This window comes from Lepeophtheirus salmonis, chromosome 8 (assembly GCF_016086655.4).
Source record: "Lepeophtheirus salmonis chromosome 8, UVic_Lsal_1.4, whole genome shotgun sequence".
NCBI lineage: Eukaryota > Metazoa > Arthropoda > Copepoda > Siphonostomatoida > Caligidae > Lepeophtheirus > Lepeophtheirus salmonis.
Genome location: NC_052138.2, coordinates 11,655,520 through 11,677,211, shown reverse-complemented (window position 1 = coordinate 11,677,211; position 21,692 = coordinate 11,655,520). Strand labels below are relative to the sequence as shown.

General features: G+C 30.9%; 1 protein-coding gene across 1 annotated transcript in view; it reads left to right on the top strand.

The window, feature by feature from the left end:
- LOC121122948 (glycine receptor subunit alpha-3-like) overlaps positions 1-8,358 on the top strand; it is a 72,281-nt gene extending 63,923 nt beyond the window's left edge. Inside the window, exon 7 of the mRNA XM_071890688.1 lies at positions 5,816-8,358. Within this exon, the coding sequence (XP_071746789.1) occupies positions 5,816-6,088 (273 nt within the window). The 3' untranslated portion in view covers positions 6,089-8,358. The remainder of the gene's footprint in view (positions 1-5,815) is intronic.
- Positions 8,359-21,692: the final 13,334 nt, after the last annotated feature.

The window sequence follows — 21,692 nt, the reverse complement described above, 5'->3', positions numbered from 1 at the left end:
GTATATCTATCAATATATATGGGAATAATTTTAGCATCTTTGCTTCGAGTTAGAGTCTCTTTAGTCTTACCATATATCATCAATGATCAATTATAATATTCAGAGGTTAAAAAGTAGCAAATTTGAAGATGTTTTTGTAATTGCTACTTGAAATTATTTTCATTTACCAAAATCTGTCATCATTAATCTTTTATTCTTGAAGAGAGAAAAATAATTATAAATTAATCACTAGTGTATGAAAGGCAAAGAAAAACTTTGAGGATTTGCTGTGAATTTATTCATGTAAGTCCCTATTGGACTCGAAGTAGAATCGAGCATCGACATTGCTATAATTCCTTTCTATATCATTGCTAGATATGAAGAAGTACCCCATTAATTTTTAGTGATTTTTTTTAACACACTGGCGTTTGATATTCTTTGAATCTATACTCATGTTACTTTTATGATTATCACTAATAGTGTTCGGGTTGTTTTTAGAGCCTGCATGTCCAGCTTTTTTTAATTTTTTAAGCTGACCTCCACAAAAATATTAGTAAGTGATGAACAAGTTAATTTTCGGTTAGATTATATAGCCAGTTAACTTTTCAACTAAACCCCAGACGTTTAAACCCGGAAATGTAAATTTAAAAAAACAAGGTTGCAAGAATATTAATATAATGATTTGTTTTCTTATCTTTATTCTAGAAATTTCTGTAGATATTTGCAAATGATTGGTTACAGATAAATGATAAAGTTTCTATTGACAATCAAGATATTTTTTGTATGTGTCCGTACAAGTAAAGGAAAAAAGACAGCTTATTGAATAATTCATGGTGCTGAAATGCTGTTGTTTTATAATACGATAGGATTTATTAACCTTAACTTTGTAATTATCCCATTTTTACCAAAAAAAAAATATCTTTCATATTTGATTACATAGCTCTACGAGGAACTTAAGCAATCATGTTTAAATTATATATTATGTAGTTATTTTATCAAACGTGGTATTCATCATATGTGATGATGCCTTATCTCTTGGATGAAATTCTTCAATATTTTTATAGTCGTTTTAATTATTTGAATCGATTTCCAACAGTTCAGCTGATTCCAGTATTTAATCATAGACAAAGAAACTCAATATATTTTGTTCAGTGATGATATCATGATATACAAAACATGTAGTCTAAAATGCTCTGACTAAAATTCAATTTGAAGCTAGCTTAACTTTTGTAACAGATGCTGCAGAAATAGTAAATAGATTTGTTTTTACAATTGCTGAACGCTTTTAAAATTCCGCTTGCACCGTAATGGTTAAAAAATACCCCTTTAATACGGTTTCAAACGTGTATATAATATACAGTACAAGACTGTATCTACTAGTAGTTACGCTTGAATGAAATGAGCAAATAAAATTACTCAGTAATTGTTCTTATTAGTTTATTATATACAAAAAAATCCAAGATTATATACATTTTCGAAACTAAAGTCCAAGAACCCAAGATGTGGGGAAAACCCCCAATCATTGACGGCAGTCCCATTTCAAATACATAAAATCTATTAATTTTTTATTATTTTATTAAAACAATCAACTTGGGCTACTTAAAGTGCAATTTTCAACTCACCCAATGTGTTAATAAAAATTATTTGTTCATAGAAATCGATAATATTAATTTGTCGAAGGATACAAATGTAATTCACGCTCAATTTTGAGAAAAACTATACTAAAGTTCTAGACACATGGAAAAATTACGCATGCAAAATGAGGTTGACTATTATTTTCACTCATGGGGAAATCAAAACTTTGCATGACTGTTCCAGATCTCTAGAATTGAATCTATAAGTCTAATGAACAGTAAAAAATATAATTTGTATGTCTTTAATCAAAACGACAAATTTTCATTTATCAATTAAAAGTCTTTAAAAATTGTTAAGAGTCTATCTAAACTAATAATAATCCGTAAAAAAAAGCTTTAAAGTAGTTTTAGTATCAAAATATTTCACTGAATTGAAATCTCTAGAAAATAAAAAATATAGAGAAAAAACTAATGATTTCTTGTTTGCTTTAAAAATAAAGGGGGATTGACATATTCCTAATTTATGGCTTTCACCCAGGATAGTATTTGTATGTACGTTGAAACACAGATAATTTATATTTAGAGTTTATGGCTCTAATAGAAGGAACTTTGGAACAATTAAATTTATTGGCTTACAGAAAATGGATGTGGGAAAAATAAAAGCTTTCTAATCCTTTTTTGAAGGCTTTATCTACAATTATATGTTTATTTTTTTCCTTATCATCTATTGGTAAGTTTCTGAATTTATTTGATTGGTAGAAATAAGGAAAAATTGAGTATTCGAAGCAAAACATTTTTTGTTGAGCCGAACCAATACAAGTCTATAAATTAGAAAAAAAAAAAAAAAAAGAGGAAATTACTAATTGGTAGCATTTTGGGTATGTTAAAAAAGAAAGAAACCAAAAATCAACATGGTAATCCTGACAAACTGATTAATGTTTTGGTGCAGCTATGAGTAGAAGTAAATATACGTAAATTCCATTCTATATCCAGCAAGAACATAAGATAGGATTACTCTAATATCGATCCTCAAGACTCCTTAACCAACCCTCTATGTTACTCTTTGTCATTCAGGAGCAGACGACCTTTATACTTATTTCCCTTTTCAAGAATTAAATAATAGTCGTAACACCTTTGAAAAATAAAAAAATAATGTTTAGGTTGCAACTACAAAAAGTCTCGAACTCGCCACTTTTGGGGCCCGATGAGCCCATTAACTTTAATGCTCGTCTGAGAAGTCGTGTTGCATATTTCAAGCACCAAGGGACCACGTCTGTCGGTCAGCTCCACTCAAATGATATCGTTTTGAACAATTTCATACTTTTGCTAAAGACCAAAAAATAGTTCCGGATCCAAAAAGTTGATAAGAAGCGTTTAGGACTCCGGCATATATTGCACTAGAACCTGTCTCTAGTAAAATAATAAGAGAAGCCCTCCACTTTTATTTAGAGAAGAATGAATAGACGGGGCCTAGAAAAAGAAAAAATTGGCCAGGTTTTTATTTTCCAAAGTGTTTATGATTATAATTCTTGAAGACAGAACATTTAAGTACAATATAATAATTGGCTCATGTGAGCATGAAACACTTTGAGTAATAGTGATGGCGTGCATATAAGTTATATGTAGAAGTGGGGATCGACATCAGGGTAATTCCATCCTAAATTCCCTTCTATAGACGGAGTGGCTTTTATGTTTATTTATTTTCTCTCGTTGTTGCTTACAGCTAATCAAATGAAACGCAATGCACGACGTTACCTCGTTAAAACTAAAATATACAGTGTATTTTGTTATTAATGGACAATGATTCTGTTTCTTTTCGTTGATTGGTTGTATTTGAATTAGTTCTATAAAAGCTGTGAACAACTCCTCCACGTTTATTTTTTAATAATTCCATAGTTGGGAACGACTAACTGATTTTGGACTTTTTTTGTTGTCTAATCATCGGAGGAAAGGTTGCATTATACAATAAAGGTAACGAAGTCCATGGCAGCTAAGCCAATCACCTCCCATACATTTATATTCTAAATTGTTAGGATTACGAAGTTAATTTTTGGGGATTCTTATTTTTAGATACTGGGAGGACATGTTTTATGTATAACGGATCATGTCGAATCTTCCCCTACAGACATTTGAATATTGAAAAATATGTATGAAGCAAGAAAAAATATAGATAATTTTGTTGTTTTTGTAATCTAATTTTTATACTATGAATATATAGATGTAATTTTTCTCTCAGAAACTTGTATTCTCTTCGAAATAATTAATTATTTCTTGCTTATTTAAGTAAAACTTTATGCTTAAATCCATAAAACAAAATATTATTTGATATTAATTTTGAAGATATTTGTTTCATTATTTTTTTGAAGTTTTTTGACATCTCCTCCTAACTAATATATTCTCGCCTAGTTTTGTGATATAATTAAAAAGACATAATAAAATAATAATATATGCGTTCAAATATATTTTTACAATATTTTCCTTTCATTAATGAGTAATAACACTACAAATGTTGAGAATTATCAACATTATCAAAAATAATTATCTATTATTCTTATCATTATCAAAATTATATTGAGAATTACAAGTTGCACCTTCAGGACTTTTTTTGTCCTCTACGATAAAATCTAAGCATTCATCTGGGGGGGAGAGGAGGAAGATTAGAATGGGCAATGAATCATCTTTTTTGATAGTGCAGTATGTTTGTTAATGATAGCGATATTCATAAGAGCTACTTCAGAAATGGTGCACCTGAAAACCTAATGACAATTTTTACTCTCTTGTTAAATATACTATATTTTAAAAGAATAAGAGGGATATACCTATGTGTACAAATTTTGAGACTCGTAGATTCATTGATTATTTAAAAGAATCTCATTTAGATACAAAGAGGCTTTCTCAAATCTGTTGTTTTACTACATATAAATAAGCAAACTTATAAAAAACAAAACTAGCTTCAACTTAAAAACTGTACGTGCTAGAAGAAATATAAAGATATATTTGGACTAGGCGTCAAAAATGCTGTAAGTCACAATTAAAAGTATTTCTGAAGATAATTATATGTTGACATGTATAATATTAGATACGGGTATGTTTAGAAAAAGAAACAAAAAATTAATGCGATCCCTCTCACAATTTGAAAAATGTTTAACTGCGAGTAGCTATGAGATGAAGGAAATAAAAATAAATCCCACTCCGTGTCCAGGAATGATAAAGATATGAATTACAGCAATGCCCATCTTCAATTTTAAGTTCAACAAGGGCTTACAATTATAACTCCACAACAAATCCTGAAATTCACTTCTTTTCTTTCACACACACATAATTATTTGTTCTCTCTTCAAAGATAAAAATAATGATGACAGCTTTAATGAATAAAAAATTCTTTTCAGGTAGTAATTATAAAAGGAGCAGGCTCTTCAAGATTCATATTATCTTAACCTCATTTGTCCTTGTATTTTATACAGCTCTGAATATATGCGTCAACATATGAGGCTTTTTATTAGTATACAAACTGGTCGAGATTTGAAAATGGGACGTGAGAATAGCTACAAGTTTATTCTTTGAAAATTAGTTTCTTTTAAGATAAATTGTTTCTACTTACGAGCTCTATCCAGGAACGAATTAAACTCGCATTAGAGTATAATATGTTATCCCTAGAGATGAATTTTTAAAGTAGGCTATAATAAATAAGTTGATTGATTGACTTTTTATTAGATCGTCAGAGTCAATATGAGTTGAATATCATTTTTTTAATTAGAAATCCTGAATATTAATGTAGGAAAAACAAACAAATATAACTTCAAATTATACTCTACGTGTCAGCTGTTTTCTTTATATAATAATTTGCACCTCTTGCCGCTTCTATTGTGTTCTTTTTTCTTTTCTTTTTAATGGTTCTGACTATATTTTTTATTATTTGTTTTTATATTTTGATTTTCAAAAAGTCTCTATTTTCCAAACTTTTATTGATATTTTTTTTTTTTTCTTACTTTCCCCTATCGTTAAAAAACTCTTCTCTATTATTGCTTTAATTGAATCAAGATTGAAGGATTGGCAGAGAATGATTAAACTTTTTTGTCACTACATGACTATAATTTAACGACTATAATGTTAGGTAGATAAAAGATATATTCTACATTGTGACCACCTTGTGTGAATGAATGTTATTTATTGGATAAGGGATAAATCTTATAAACTTCATTTACTTCTCTTTACCACTAATAATAATAAATGAAATAATAAAAGTGATCCATTCTGTCTAGGTCAATATTTTCAACACAACGACCACAAACTCCCCAAAGGCCGATGGACTCAACGCCATGCAGTCCTGGGTGATATGTTGTATCTTTTTCGTCTTTGGAGCTCTCGTAGAATATGCCGTGATTCTCCTTCAAATGAAAATTAAAACGTTTCGGAAGCTTCCCACTCCAATACAAAAGGATGAGACTTGTCACTTGGACATGGCTGTTCTCATTGCATTTCCACTTGTGTTTTTCATATTTAATGTCGTCTACTGGTTGGCTTTTTACTTTTGAGGGCTGTCGAGTGAGTTTCATAGAAAATATGTGGTCTGTCAATACAAAAGCAAGCTATAATATTTATTTTTTTTCATAAAAATCGCGTGCAATTACATTTTTACTCTTATAAGAATTATCGTTAATTTCTATCGAGAAATTATTCTTATTACCCCTTTGGGTATGCTGCAAATTGCACTTAAAGTAACCAAAATTGATATTCACAATCACAGAATCATAGATTTGTAGATTTTGTTTGAAGGCCTATTTAATTCATAATAAGTCATAAATATAAAACTTTTAAATCAAATATAGGTTTTAAACTATATCAAAAAATATTAGGTATAGGAAATCATTCTACAAATTTGAATAAAAAATCTGTAATTGAATGCAACCTGTCCATCAAATATTGGGCTATATGTGTATTGAATATATGAAGTAAGAATATAAATTTAGATTTCTTCCTATTCTTGATTTTTGTTCGAGGTTGTTTTTATGTTGATGCACCCTTCCTTTTTTTTTTTTTTTTTTTCCTTCCAACTTAAGGCAGTTTTTTTTGTAGAAAAATCGTTGTGAAATGAAAGAGGCAATAAAATTAAAATTCAAAAAAAAAAAATTTCAAAATTCCATTTTTTTTTTAGAGAAATTTCAAAAATCCATAGCAATTCCATTAATTTCAGTATATCTACTACTTTTCGAAGTATTACGGGAAATTTTAGTTGCTCTATGTGCATTAATGAGTTACTATTTTTTAATAACTGTGAAATCGTGCAATTAGTTACAAAAACATTATACAGGGCGTTCAGATCAAATTGGTTCATTTTTCAAAAATCTTTAAACTGTCACTGGGACCACAGTTTTCTACGGATTTACTTGAAAATCAACTTGAATGTTCAGAAAGAGCTGATTTGATGTATCGCGGCCTGGATCCGACCCTGTAAAGAGGAGCAGGTGTTGACATTTTGGACATTATTTCCTTGATGTAGGCAATCAGAGAGTCCTTGATGGCATGAGACGTTCGATTTGTTTTAGATTCAAACCTACCCCTAAGCAAAGTAATCCATTGGATCCAGACTGCTTGGACCATATTTCTTTCCCAATGAAGCCAATGAAGTTCTCCCTCAGGCACTTCAGGGACGTGTCTGAGAATTCAGTCACTAGAACAGATTTACAAATCTTTTTCATGGTTTGGACTAGGACACAGTTCTTCCTATGTAAATTCAATCTTCTGTATATCTGGAGCAACTGTCGCCATAATGCCCAAAACATCACTAATTTTTATGTTCTCACAGCAAAAAAAAAGAGACGGCCTCGGACATTTCTTCATAAAAAAAATCACTGGCACATACAAGTGCCGATATGATCTTAACTCCCTGTATGTGTATTTTCTATTTCCTCAGAGATGTAATAAACCTCATCAGAAATTGTGGACAAACTTAGGGGTCAAATAAGTATTTTCTCTGCTGTATATAACTGTAATATTTCGCACATAAATACAATTTTATTTATAAATAAAATGTTTTTGTCGTGGGATTCCAAACTTCCTTCATAACTTCACTTACAAGTAAAAAATTAATCCACGTTTCTATAGTCTTTTTACTAAAGTAACAAGTCCTTTTGTTTTGTGATCTGCCAAATATAATTTCAAGAGAAAGAGTGTTGATTACAATCCCGTATTTCAATCAATACAAAGATAAGCAATCACTCTTGTTTTTAAGGCCCATAGCCTTACACTTTAGTCCCAGTCTTTATTTCTTCCTTTGAAATTTCCTTAATTTGTTCATTTTACTATTCTTATCAACAATTTCCAACTTCTTTAAGTAAATATAAAACAATCCCTAGGTCCAAATACTATTTTATTGGAGTCCATCTCAGTTAAACTTTTCTTTTCAAGAAGAATCTTGCTTGGTATATTAAAAAAAATGATCACTAATAATTTCACCTAAAAAGTCTATTTAATAACCTTAAGTTAGTCAAAAAAAGGAAGGGTAAAAAAGAGTACGCGTGCTATATTTAAAGTATGTACAAATACTGCACCTACATAAAAGAAACTTGCAAAATGATGTTGGACAGAAAAAAATAAACATAAATAAATATTTTTTATATATATTTTTTTTTTTTCATGCTTGTAACAAATAAACATACTGGAATTTCGGGAGAGATCTGCCGACAAATTATGTATTTATACTAATAGTTATTTTCCATACTTTAAACATATATATAATACAATTTGAATGTCGTCACCATATTGTTAGGATATATTACAAATTATAATAAACAAATTTTGTCTGTCTATTTGATTCATTATCTGAGGATTCATATTTACCAACAGGCGTGCGTAGTTATTTGTCAGCGCGTTATATTAAAAATAATAATAGGGTGTTCTGAAAAGTTTTGCACTTTGACATTAATATAGGTTAAATGATAAAACATCTACATATGTAGCATCTGTTGACAATTACTCATCAAAGTTTCAGCCCTTTTGGACACGCAGCTGTTATCTAACACCCGTTTGAGTGAGTTGACGGGAGTGTTTTTATGAAAATGGATGAAATCGAGAATGGAGTTGTCATCAAATATTTGTTTTTGAAAATGTAACCTTTAAATATATTCAAACAATAGCAGACATAAAAAGGCTTGTTTTTTTTCAAATTTGACGTTTCTAATTCAATCCAACTCGGAGTAATTGAGCCAAGAAAAAAACTGTCTCTTCTACAATTATTTTGTGGATAAAATGCTGATTAATATTTGGAAGGGTTACAGAAATGGGAGCATTGTGATAGTAGAGTGTAGAATTAAAAGGAGACTATCTTGAAAAATAAAATAAAACATTCAGAAAAAATGTCTTGTATCTTTGTTAGGTCGGAAACTTTTGAGACGACTCTCGAATTAGGGGTGTAAAGACTCAGACTAAAAATGGAACTGCATTGTACACATGCTGAAATAAATTTTTTGAAGGATTTGACATTTTTTGCTACCTTTCATCTTAGAATGTATGAAGTTCATTAAGTGTAGACGTGATCTCTGCTGTTCTCCTGCTAAGGGCTGATAAGCTTATTATCCAAGAGCAGTGTACATAGAATGTATACAAACAAACAAGTAGATCATGTACGGAGATCCGTTGGACATAAATCCTTTATACTTCCTACGAGGTCCAAATAATTATTTATGAGGATCTAATAGAGAATAAAAATATACAATTAGACAAGCAAAAAGCATATTTTATAATAGATAAGTTTGGAGAAGGAAAGGGGAAGCAAAATAAACAAATCAAATTAATTTCAAATAATCATTAGCTTAGCGTTGGTAGCTCTATGGAGTGATGCTCATGTTTCCCCTTTACATGTTCCTATTCGCGAAGGGAATCTCCTTTGTATTCTACGCTTGAAAGGAGATAATTGAAGCGAGATGTGGTGTCTATGGCTTGAGGATCGCTTTATTGGACCTTAGAAATGAAAGTGTGTAGTTGTTCTTCCGAAGATTTAGGATGCCTTTGAGTGCTGAATGCAACTTCTTGGACATTGTGAATTTTGAAGAAGCGAAGGCTCAAAACAACTGCACCATGTGAATTATGAAAAGGCTAAGGATCCTACCGACTATACCATGTGAAGTTCAATTGGTGACGTAAGGCCAATAAAAGATAATACTTTATGTACATGTGATTCACCCTATATCAATTTGCTCTATTAGTTTGAAAAACAAAATATCAATGTAAATTTATTTGTCAGTGTGTTTAATTCCATCAATTAATTTATTTACAAAATGAATGTATATATATATGTATTTAATGTCATTATTCTCCATATCATGTAACTATCTAATTTGCTTAATTTAAGTACGTATAGTTGGGGGGAACCCTATCAAAAGGTTTCAGGCCCTTGAGGATTTCAGGTACCTTATATTTATCTTACTGGTATTTTGTTTTAAATGTTTGTTTTCTTGGCTCAAGAATTTGTGAAACCGTTTTATCTATCTAACTCTTAATTTACTGTTCAAAGATTGATAAATACGATCTTTCTATTTATTTTTCTGTGAGCGGTATTACGCCATTATCAGGAAATTTAAACATCCTAATATTTTTTTCAAAGGCTCTTACCGGATTATCATTCTAAAAAGTAAATTGGAATGAATGCATATATAGAGAGTTGAAGTATTTAATTTTCTCGATAAATATAATTGAAGAACATTATTACAAACCATATTCAAATATCACTGTATCATACTAGAAAAATATCCTTAAAACTCGTTGAAAGAGCTTATGTTACTTACATACGGATTAATGGGTATCATAACTAGACTTGAGATCCATTTGAGGTATGAATCCATACCCTTATATATAAAACTCTGAGTATTCCAGCTTCTTGAGTGACTACTATGTTGAGCTCGACTATGTCTCTCATTTCCTCGTCCTCTCCAACTTCTTGATTTTTGAGTATCTCCTCGAATCCTCCCGGTAGTTTTCCTCACCATCACCAATCTTTCCTTCTTCTTCTGACACATTCTGCACCCTAACGAAGAGGAAAAAACTAAACATGTCTAAAATTATTCCTGTTCGTAAATTAATGAATATTTTCCCTTATGAATAATACATCAATACTCAATGATAATTAAAGAGGAAGGGATTAGCACTTCATAAATTCGAATACCTGTCGTGTTTTATTTTTTGGTTTATTTATTAGACAACAACGGTAAAGGATTATAACTAATCTCAAACTCCATGCTACTGTCTTGTGTTTAGATAATGATCATTAATTAATAAAAAAATGGATATATTCGGCAAAATAACACTGAAGCCAATGCACAATTTCTATTTATGACAATTTATTAATTTAGTGGTCATATCCAGTTTTTAAATGTATTATTAATGAAAAAAATAGAGAACCTGGTTTAAGAGTAATACATAGAAAGGTTTGAGGATACCACCTTATACCTTTAAAAAAAAATTTAACTCATCATAATTTAGCCAATATTAACTACTTATAACCAGACTTCGACAGACATGCTAGACCACTAGCCTGTGGCTTGCATGAAACCAGTAGAGCTAGTACATGGTGCCCTGTATCTAGTGGATTTGGCAACGAAATGTTGTTAACTTAAATACTTAATATACACAGGTAATTTGGGGTATGTTGTGACGTAACAGACAGAAAGAGAGTAAAAGACGTGGGGGAGACTTAAAAGTAATTGTAACGCTTTATTTACATAGTCATACTACTTTATAGTAACTTGACTGCCAGGATATTTAAAAGTAACACATATAAAAGTACACTATATTTAAAGTTGATAATTATGTAGAGAAAAACGCGTGCAAGGAGAAGGGGGGGAGAAAGACTTATGGTTTACTCATTGTTTAAAATACTGATGTGATTATCAGCTGCCTGCTTTATTATGATTTTTGAGGGTATAAAGAAAGTACTTATTAGCAAAATGTTTAATGAAGATATACTACGTATAATTGACTTAGACGTTTTATCCGTTACAGTAGATTTGAAAACGTCACACTCCATGAAATTGTAATTTATTATGAACCATATTCTCAGAATAATAACTAATGAAACGACAAAGTAGAGTATTTCGAAATATATTTGAAGTTCCAAGTTTAAAAAGAAGGCTTAAATTAAATATAATCTACATACTAAAAAATAAACCACCATACATTTATGCTAAATATACAAAATTGAACAATTGTAATCATATAACTAATAATAACAATAAATTATAAATACAGAATATTGAAATAATAGATTGATCCAAATAATATTTTCTTGTTCTGACATATATTCAGTTAAATATGTCATAACTTTAAGTTGCTACACACAAGCCAGACGTGGAGTTTAATTGAAAAGATCATCACTCTTTTTTCCTAATGTGAAAGTTGCTAGTTGCAATTGCGCACAGAATAGATATATCTCTATCGATGAGATCTAAATAGTTATCAATAATAAAGTAAATGTCAAACTCATAAAATTAGACAATAAATATACTAATAAAAATATTTTTAGAATTAAATCCATCGTAAACATTTAGAGCAAAAGCTAGTTATGTAGTAATGTCCGAAAAGTATTACTCCTTATTAAGGGCATCAAAAATGATTTTCTCCCTATATTTATGCTTGTCTAACAGCATACTATTTCATGAAGGATACACACAATGGCTAATTATAATGCTACACCCAATGTAACTACCCCCGTTGTTGTGACCATTTAAGCAGTAGTTTTTGCCTTTTATGAGTTTTCTGAACACCATTTCTTGGGGCTTATCAACCATGGCTAATCCTTAAGTGATAAAAAGTAATATTTATTGATTATGTAATATTGGAAAACCTAATGATCATACCCAGGTCTGTAAGTGAAGAAACTAGTGTCAGGCAAAATAGTTGCAAACCATCCAAAGCTAATACCCCCGTTGATGTTACCATTTAAGCAGTTGTTTTTGCCATTTAATGAGCTGTGTATCATAATTCTTGATATTTTTAGCTAAAATAGAATCATATTTTATGATTAGATTTAAAAAAGAAAATACTTACTGTTATATGGTACAAAATTTAGGGTCCCATTTCGTAATTTGGTGTGGATGACTCTAAACATGCAGAAAATTATCTTAACTTCACAATTTACAATGGGGGTATTTCTTTAAATGACATTATTACCAACATCCACTATTAATTAATGATGGTTCCTCGGGAAGTGAAGAATTTATCCGTGTATTTCTCCATAAATTTTTTGAACATAGGATGATTAGCAATGGATAACATTATATTATATGCAATAAGCATCTTTATGAGATCAAAGTTAAAGTCTGACTTGATGTATTCATCGTTAACTTGATTTTATAGATGAATATTCATACTCTTGATATAAGATGAGGATAATGAGTGGCGTGTAATTCTAGACAGGTGACTAAAGGTACATTTATATAGACAAATCCGACAAGCCATCTGTTTCTCATCCGGTAAGTATTTTCCAAATTCCTGGGCCCCCATTTTCAGAAATACAGACAGAAGGCGACGTTATTTTAGGCATTTTATTCAGTTCTCTATCGACTATCACCATCTAATATTATATTAATATTGAATAATAAAGGCGGGAATGATAACGTTATTGATAGTAGAAGATGTATATTATTTAATCAATGATGCCATAAGTATTTCTTCCCTTCCCCTAGCACGCTTTTGTATTCTTACCAAAATTATCAACCTTGTCTATATTACAAAGGGCTAAAGATAATAAAATAAATTGAGAAGGGAGAATGGACTTAGTCATAATTCTACACAACAGGGTCTAAATTATGAGTAGTGTCAACGTCTCATACCTGGCAAGAACATTGAAAACAAATATTATATGTGATTTTTAAGTAAAATATATATATTTTTGAAAGACAGATTTGGTAATATTTCACTTTCTTGAGTAGTTTGAAAATGTTTTTAACGTAACTACCATTTCTAAGCGCGGAACACTATTTCAAGTTCAGAATAGACCAATCTATTTAACAAATTAAATAAAGTGATTTGTGTCTTTTTGTCTGATTGGACAAAATCGGTATTTTATAGGGGTGTCCCTTCGAATCTAAGCCAATCAAATATCTCCATATTTATACAAAGTATATAAGTAGTTTATATTTTTTAGATTACTGAGCTGGCAAAAAAAAAAATTGACTAGCCCAGTTCAATAACCGTCGAGCCCTCCTTATGACTCCTCCAACCAGCTCTCAGTATTGTTCTCCGCCTTTCATGAGCCTGTTCGGCTTACTAACTATGATTTTTTTTTTACACATGTTAAAGTGATATTTTTTACAACTCCCTACATCGACGTTGTTATTTAACTCAAATGAAAAATATTTCTTCGTCGTGCGGATATGAAACTTTTTCAATTAATATAAAATAAATAGAGCATCATTTTAAAATCGATGTCGTGTTACATTACAACTAAGTTTTATTATAGCTGTGTATTTGGGGAGTGGGACATTTCTACAACGAAGCATATCCACATATAACCTTATATAACATAATTTCAATAAAAAAATTGTTTTTCCATCGTTGAGCAATGTATAGTTTTATTTGTGGAGTGGATTTATTTTTTGCTGATCTTTAAAATAGTATACTATGATAGTATGTTATGATTATTATAAGAACTGTAAATCTCATCATTTTTTATTTTTTTGCTGCTTAAGTACTTCAAACTTAGTAGAAAATATTATTACGTCAAGAGGAAGAGGTCGCGTGGTCCATATACTCTTCTTTATTATACATTTGACATTAAATGTTCATTCAAAAACCAATCTTCAATTGCATTTTAAAACCTACCCTGCTATATATTTTAGTTTCTTTAAAAAGTGTCACCCAATTACGTCATTCTCCCTAACTAGTGGTTAAAGTTATTATTTATCGATTTATCTTAATAAACAATGTTCGTAGGTCTGTCTAAAGCATCATTTCTGTATGTGGGCTTAATATCTTAGAACTGCCTGACTACTTGGTCAAAAAAATAATTATGTAGTTACGAGTGTGTTAATTAAAGCTCCTATTCAGAAATATAACCTTGCGCAGTTATTGCTATGCATTGCAATTCATTTTTTTTTTAATTTTAAAAATCCATAGCTATTAACAAAAATTAAATCTATTCTCAATATATTAATTATTTGGGAAAAAAATAAAAAATTTCATTTCAAATATACAGCTTTTTGAAAAACAATTTCCAATATTTTTTTTTTTTTTTTTTTTTTTTTTTGAGAAAAGCTTCAAAAATGCATAGCTATTCAAAGAAAATTAATTTGTTTTGAAAAAAATTTCAAAAATGAAATTTTGTATATTAAATTTTTGACCTATTGCATAATTTGTCCGAATGAGCTTATTTAAGAGAAAATAAAACTTTAAAAAATAATGTTTATCCCTACTTTCGTGGAATTTTTTTTTTTCGTCCTGATCAAACAAAGTTCTAGAAAAAAGCAAAAAAACCTTAATTTGTGGTGAGGCTACAGCCCTTCCAGCAGACGCCCATTGGATTCAGTCATGCACTTTCCCTTCAACCCCTTTGTATTTAAAGCAATTTTATATATGAATTATATAGAGTGTACTGAGTAATATGGTTACCAATAAACAGTAATGTAAATCCGGTGAATTTTTTAGCTGGCCCGTTTTTTTGGAAATGGTAATCCGAAGAATGAATTTTCTTTTCCTTCACCGTTTCATTATTATTTAATTCTGTAGTAGTGAACACCATTTCCAAAAAAGATTCAATTATATTCAAAACCTGATTGAACGTCCGTATGCGCTCATAAAAGACGAAGCGTAACCCTGAGGATTTATTGCAGAGTTATAAATGTAAGTCCTTGTTGGACTCAGAGTAGAATTGGGGATGGACATTGGAGTAATTCTATTAAATTTACTTTTTTATATCCTTTTCTCCTTCCTCCCCCCGTGTCAATGCTGATTGTAGCTGATCTAATGAAACGTCCTTAGATTGATTCCTTCTCTCCTCCGAAACGTTCTACCAATTTTCAGGGTTACCATGTTAATTTTCGGTTTCTTATTTTTTAACACGCCCATTGCACAAAGGATTTATATAAATATAAACGGCAGGCAAGTAACCGAATATTTATCATATGACATTCTACCCAACCTCTACATCTTAATGTTATATTAAATACATAACATCCTCGTTTCCATTCTGTTTCCTTGTTTCCCAGTTCGGTAATAATACCTTCTTTTTACTATATCACCTAATTCTTTTTAAGTTCCCTCTCTTTGTGCAAAAGGTATCGTTCTTGCATTAAACAATTTATAAGTTATAGCGTCTCCTTTTAATATAATTTTTATTGTTTCGAACTTCTTCACTTGCCAATATCCTTTGATGATAACATCTTAATATTTTTCAATTAAATTTTGTCGTACTTTTTCAATCCCCTCCGGCGTAGTACTAATTATCCATTCACTTTAATCCTCTCTATAGCATCCCGTTTCATCCAAGGATTTGAATCTAATTGTGCTGGGTAATCCTCATGTAATATTTTTAATTCTTTGTAGTTCTTCCATGAGAGTAGGATCCCAACATTTTCAGTAACAACTTTGATTTGTTCTTCCGATCCCTAGCTGATGTTAAGATTAATCTTTCCTAATATCCTGAACAAACTTACGATTGCTCCACTAATACAGTTAACTATAGATTTTTTCAACATGTTTTGATTAATCCTTATCCTTTGAAGGAATTGTTAATTGGTTAGAGTCATTTCACATCCTTGAAACAAAATTTCTCAATCGTCTTATTGTGACTCGGTTATTTTTCATTTTGTTAAAAAAATCTCATTTTCTACACGCTGATGAGTATCAAAAATGGCATATTTTCTTACAAATTCTACATTATTTTCCCCATGCAGAACTATGCAGATGTTTTTGTGAACAAAATCTGCAATCTATTATTTCCTTCATTTCCCAATGTAAAGGCGTTTTTGTTTTCGTTGTATCCTTCCATATTGAACTCTTATCCTTTATCTCATTAAATTTCTGAATCTCACTCCACTCTTTGACTATCTTTTTAACAACTATTTTGCTTAACCTTTGGTTATCCTTTATAGTTGTTTATTTAGCTTTACATATATCGACGATTTTTGGAAGTGTGATTTCAATCTCGGGAATGGTCGTAGGCTTCATTCTTGTTTCTTCTTCCGGAAGTCCAACAATCAATTTTACCTTAATATTTTATTTTAGACACTCCTTGTTGCCACATTTACTATTCAATTCTTCAGGAGTAGAATTTTTTTGCACTTATACAAAATAAACCTTCAAACGTTTGGCCTTCCATTTGACATGTAGTTTAAAACTTCACCTTATCTAAAGTTATATTATATTTCGATATAAAAAACTTTTGAACTTGAACATTAGATACTTTTATCTTAGAGTCATCCGGTATTCCTATATCCATATACAACAATTACCTCATATTTCCCCATTGTTTTTCTTGTGGAAAATTTTCAATGCCTGCCAATTTCTTATAGTTATTGAAACCCATCCTCCATTCTATATATTCCATGAGATTCCTGTCTCCCAGTAACAATTCAGGCTGTTTAAAAGGAAATTTAGTAGAATTTGACATATCTCTAGCAACACTTTCTCCACCTCCACCTACAACTATTTTTCTCTCTACATATAAACTTTCCACTAGCTTGTGTAATTCCTCACTGTCTTTAATCATTGACGTTATTACCACTACTTCATCCTTGGCCTCACTTTTCAATTCCAGTAGCTCAATTACATTATCCAATACTCCTAGTTTTAATAGCAACTTTTGATGATTTACGTCCAGGGATCCCAAAGTGTTTGATCCTCGTAACTAATTTACCATTCTTGATACATGATTTTTATATTTACAAACTTTTTTCTTAATAATAATAAATTCCTTATTTTTCGGGTTTTATTTTAAATTTATGTTAGAAAAAAAATTCCCAGAAATTTAATTTTGGGGTTTTTTTTCTAAAAAAACTACTATAAGTCCTTTCTATCTAAAGCAAAAATATTGTCAAACGTGTGGAATGCAACCCAACAAAAGATCCAGCTAGGCCATCACTCCTGACATTGAGGAAATAAATTATTGAGGCAAAATGAATTATAATTAACATGATTAAGTCTGCAACGCCTCCAATATTTCAAGTTTATTTGTTTTTAGTTTACTATAGTCCTGTTTTTTTTTAAACTAATGATTATTAATTTAAATATGCAAATGTGAATTTGGAATGAAGGGAGAAAGAACAAAAAACCTTAAAAAACATGAATTATTGTAAAGATTCATTGAGTTACATTCCACCGAGTACGCATTTAAATATAATATGTACAATATAGACATAATTAATATATATTAATGTTACTTTCAACTACAAGGTGTTTAAAAAGGATTTTCCAGCTTCACTACCAGATTAAAATTTTAATTTTTGTATCTATATACAAATATATTAACAATTTATACATTAATATAATATGAATTAATAGGAGGAATTGCGTTTGACTAACATGAAAAAACATATTAGTAACACATTAGGTTCTTCCTCCCAAGACAAGTTATTTTTTTAAAGTGGAAATACTGATTGTGCAAGTGATTTCTATTTTAAGAGTAAATGCCGTTAGAATTAGAAGAATGGAGCGCTTAAATCCCATTTTTAGCGTTCAACGTTTATAAGAAATTTGCGTTTCAATCAATGAACCTGGGTTCTGCTGAACGCCAGTAAATTTCGTGTTCCGTTCACAAGCCTAAAAAAGACCAGGGTTGGATGGTGATTCCTGGCACTATGGTATTGACATAGTTAAATAAAAACTGTCCTATACATGACTAGTATATAAATGATGTTGAACGCTTTCATCAAGGAAGACTACCAGATTTAATACTATTTTACAAAATATTTAGTATGCACATCTTTTGTGATTGCATTATATTTGCTGTAGGTATTAGCTTGAAGGTATAATATTAGCCTGTTCCAAAATTATGTGGACAGGTTTGTTTGTAAGGAAAAAGAGAAGAGTTAGCTCCAAAATTCCACCAGCATCGATTTTCTCATGGATTTTATTGGGGAAAAACATTCCATAGTAATTCAAAGACTAAATAGCTAATGCCTACATACCATATTCGCACATGTGTCTCCATTCGTCGCTGAACATGGAGACTAACAATTTTCGCTCGTACTTTTTGATACACAACAAACAGGTCAAAACAGTTTCTGAGATCCACACTGACCTCACTATCGTTTACCCAGATGTCTGCCCTAGTCGTGCAGCCATCTTTTGGGTGGACTGGAGAGATCCGGGATGGCACTTTTAAGCTCGAGATAGGTGTCTCATCTGGACGTCTCCGGCAAACAAGGAAACCCAACAGCATCACCCAAGTCAAGGACCTGTAAAGATCTGCTTTTCCAGGCTCAAGAAGAACAAAACTTACCTGAAGGAACTTCTACTCATGTGGGACAGCCAAAGACAGTAGGAAGTTCTTAACGCAGAGAAAGGTGGAAACGGTCACCTAATCCGAGATTATTATTTTGATAGCCATGAAGACCTCACATGTGGCGTTCAGCGGGTGTTTAGGGTATAAGAAAAGGCGTAGTAGAACTTTTTTGTGTGTGTGGGGGGGGTTAGAACGGACAAAAAACTTTTAAAATTTTATAGATACAATAATTCTATATATGTAGTGATGGCAATAAAATTTGATTCATTCATATCTTTTAAATAAGAAACTTAATTTAAATTACATTATTAATAATAGATATGTTTATTTTTTAGTTATTGCTTATTACTATTATTGTAATATTACAGACAAACTACTATGATTGTATAATCCTACCTGTAAACTTATTCCAACAATTATGATTGATAAAATCATCACAAAATCAAATTATAATTAATATAATATAATATTAAGACTTATTATTAAGTAATAAATAATTAAGTTTGAATAAGGACCATGATTATTTACTAATAAATAATTCAATTATGATTTGAATTCACTTCTATCTGAGTTCATCGATGTCCAAGAAGGAAAAAACCAGGACGAATTTGCACACTAAAACTCCCGTGCAAGGTATTCCTGAAATTAATTCTACTGTCATGATTATGATAGATTTAAGAAAAAATCGCAATGCCTCACATAATTAGATATGATCTCCTCCGGCTTCCTCTCTCAGTCAAAGGATGGACTCCGAGAGAACTCCCCCCGCCCCCGGCTCCTCCAATTACTTCATAAGAGCCAGATTCACAACTTCTTCCACACAATAAGACCTTCCATCTACTTTCGTGAACCTTCGAAGTGCTAATTAACCGAATAACTCCGAAAAGTTGAAATCCCTTTCGTCCGTCAATGTATCCTTCGCTTCGCTTCGCGTCTTCTCTTCCTCAGGCAAATATATTCTTCCCTTCACTTTGCCTCCCTACGCTTGACGTACCAGATTTATTTCCTTAGTATTAAAAGGTTGTAAGAGTCGAATTTCAACTATCATCTGTCGCTATCTCCAATTTGGGGATAAAAAGAGAAAGTATGACGTGTGGGCCAACTTATACAGGATACCCGACGGGACATCAACTTTCCATTATGATTATATCCTATTTCAATTGATATAACAGCATTAGCTTTTGAAGACATTCTTGTGAAGCCTGTTATAATCACAGTTCCACTGACATAAAATCGAATAATTGAGTTGTTAATAGCAGCACTACTTACGATATGAATATATATATATAATCCTGCGAACGCTCCTGATTATGTGCTGATCAGGATAGTAGAAATAATAAACTTATATCCGAAGGAATTTTGCCCATCCAGAGCCAGATATTAACGAAATGGAGTTCAAAGCCTCCCAATTCCACCACAGTAAGTTGAATTATTCCACCGATAAGTAGTGGAAGAATATAAACTACAGCTACATCTCAGATCTAATCTATTGAAACTTCATGAAAAATTACTTAAATTATCTGTTTTAAAAAGTTAATTGTTGTTTTGTATTTTTTTACATCTAGAAAATTTTTACGATTTACAGCCCAACTTAGATTTTATCTCCTAAAGAATTTTAAAAATAATGATAACACTTTCTAGGCTTAGAAAATAATAATAATGTAGAGCGTGCAGACGTCTTTTTTTGTTTTTTTGTGGTGTAACAATAATTTCGATTTGTACGGTGTCAAGGGGTGTTTGGACTTTTTTATACATCTAAAAAGTGTTTTAAGTGCCAGGAGACCCTATTATCGACGTTATCATCTACTTTTTATCTACTGGGGTTCTCTCTTCGTGGATTTAAATCCTCTCTTGGGATTGTTCCATTAATTTCTTCCTTCTTCTCTCATTCCTCTTTTCATCTGAAAAGTTCTATAAATATAGTAATTCATCATGGATATGAGAAGTAGTTGAGGAAAAGTAAACGGTACATTTGCAATGATAGAATCTCTTAAACCTCCCGAAAAAACCTCTGATGAGATTTCAAAGTAAAAAAATATGGATATGCAAATGTTCTAAAAAAAAATTCCTCTCATAAGGATACTGCAGTTCGAGTGAACCTGGGAAATAGTTTTACATGGGAGACGTTTGTTCTCTTAATGGAAAATGAAAAAGGGTTGCCCTATAAAGGGGAATACTATTAAACATATTGGGGAGTATGATATTGCTATGATATATGGATTTATTGAACACGAGCTAGCAGGACCTCATCCAAGGTTTGGCAAAAGTCAAGCCTACTTCTATACTAGATTTTCTGTTGATGTAAGAAATCCATAAGATCCTTTAATCTTCAGAAAAGATCTGTACAACTCTTTGAACAGGGATTGTTGCTAGTGTTGCCTCTAGCGAGCAAAAAGGTAAATTCTACAAAAGGGATTTTTGAGCTGTTGATCACATAGGACCTGGTTGTACTACATGGTTTAATGCTTTAGCCATGACGTCTATAGTGAGACAAGTGAATCGACAGCTGACAACAAAATACAATGGTATTTTTTTGTGAGCGAGGTAAAGCCTTCATATATCTTTAAATTTACTAATGCAACTTAAATGTAGAGAAGTTTCTTCTCTCGAATAAAATAATATATTTCTCCCTCTAAAATCATATATCAAAGAGATGATGTTAAAACAGGTCTTAAATCAGTAATACCCTACCAGACTTTTTTAGC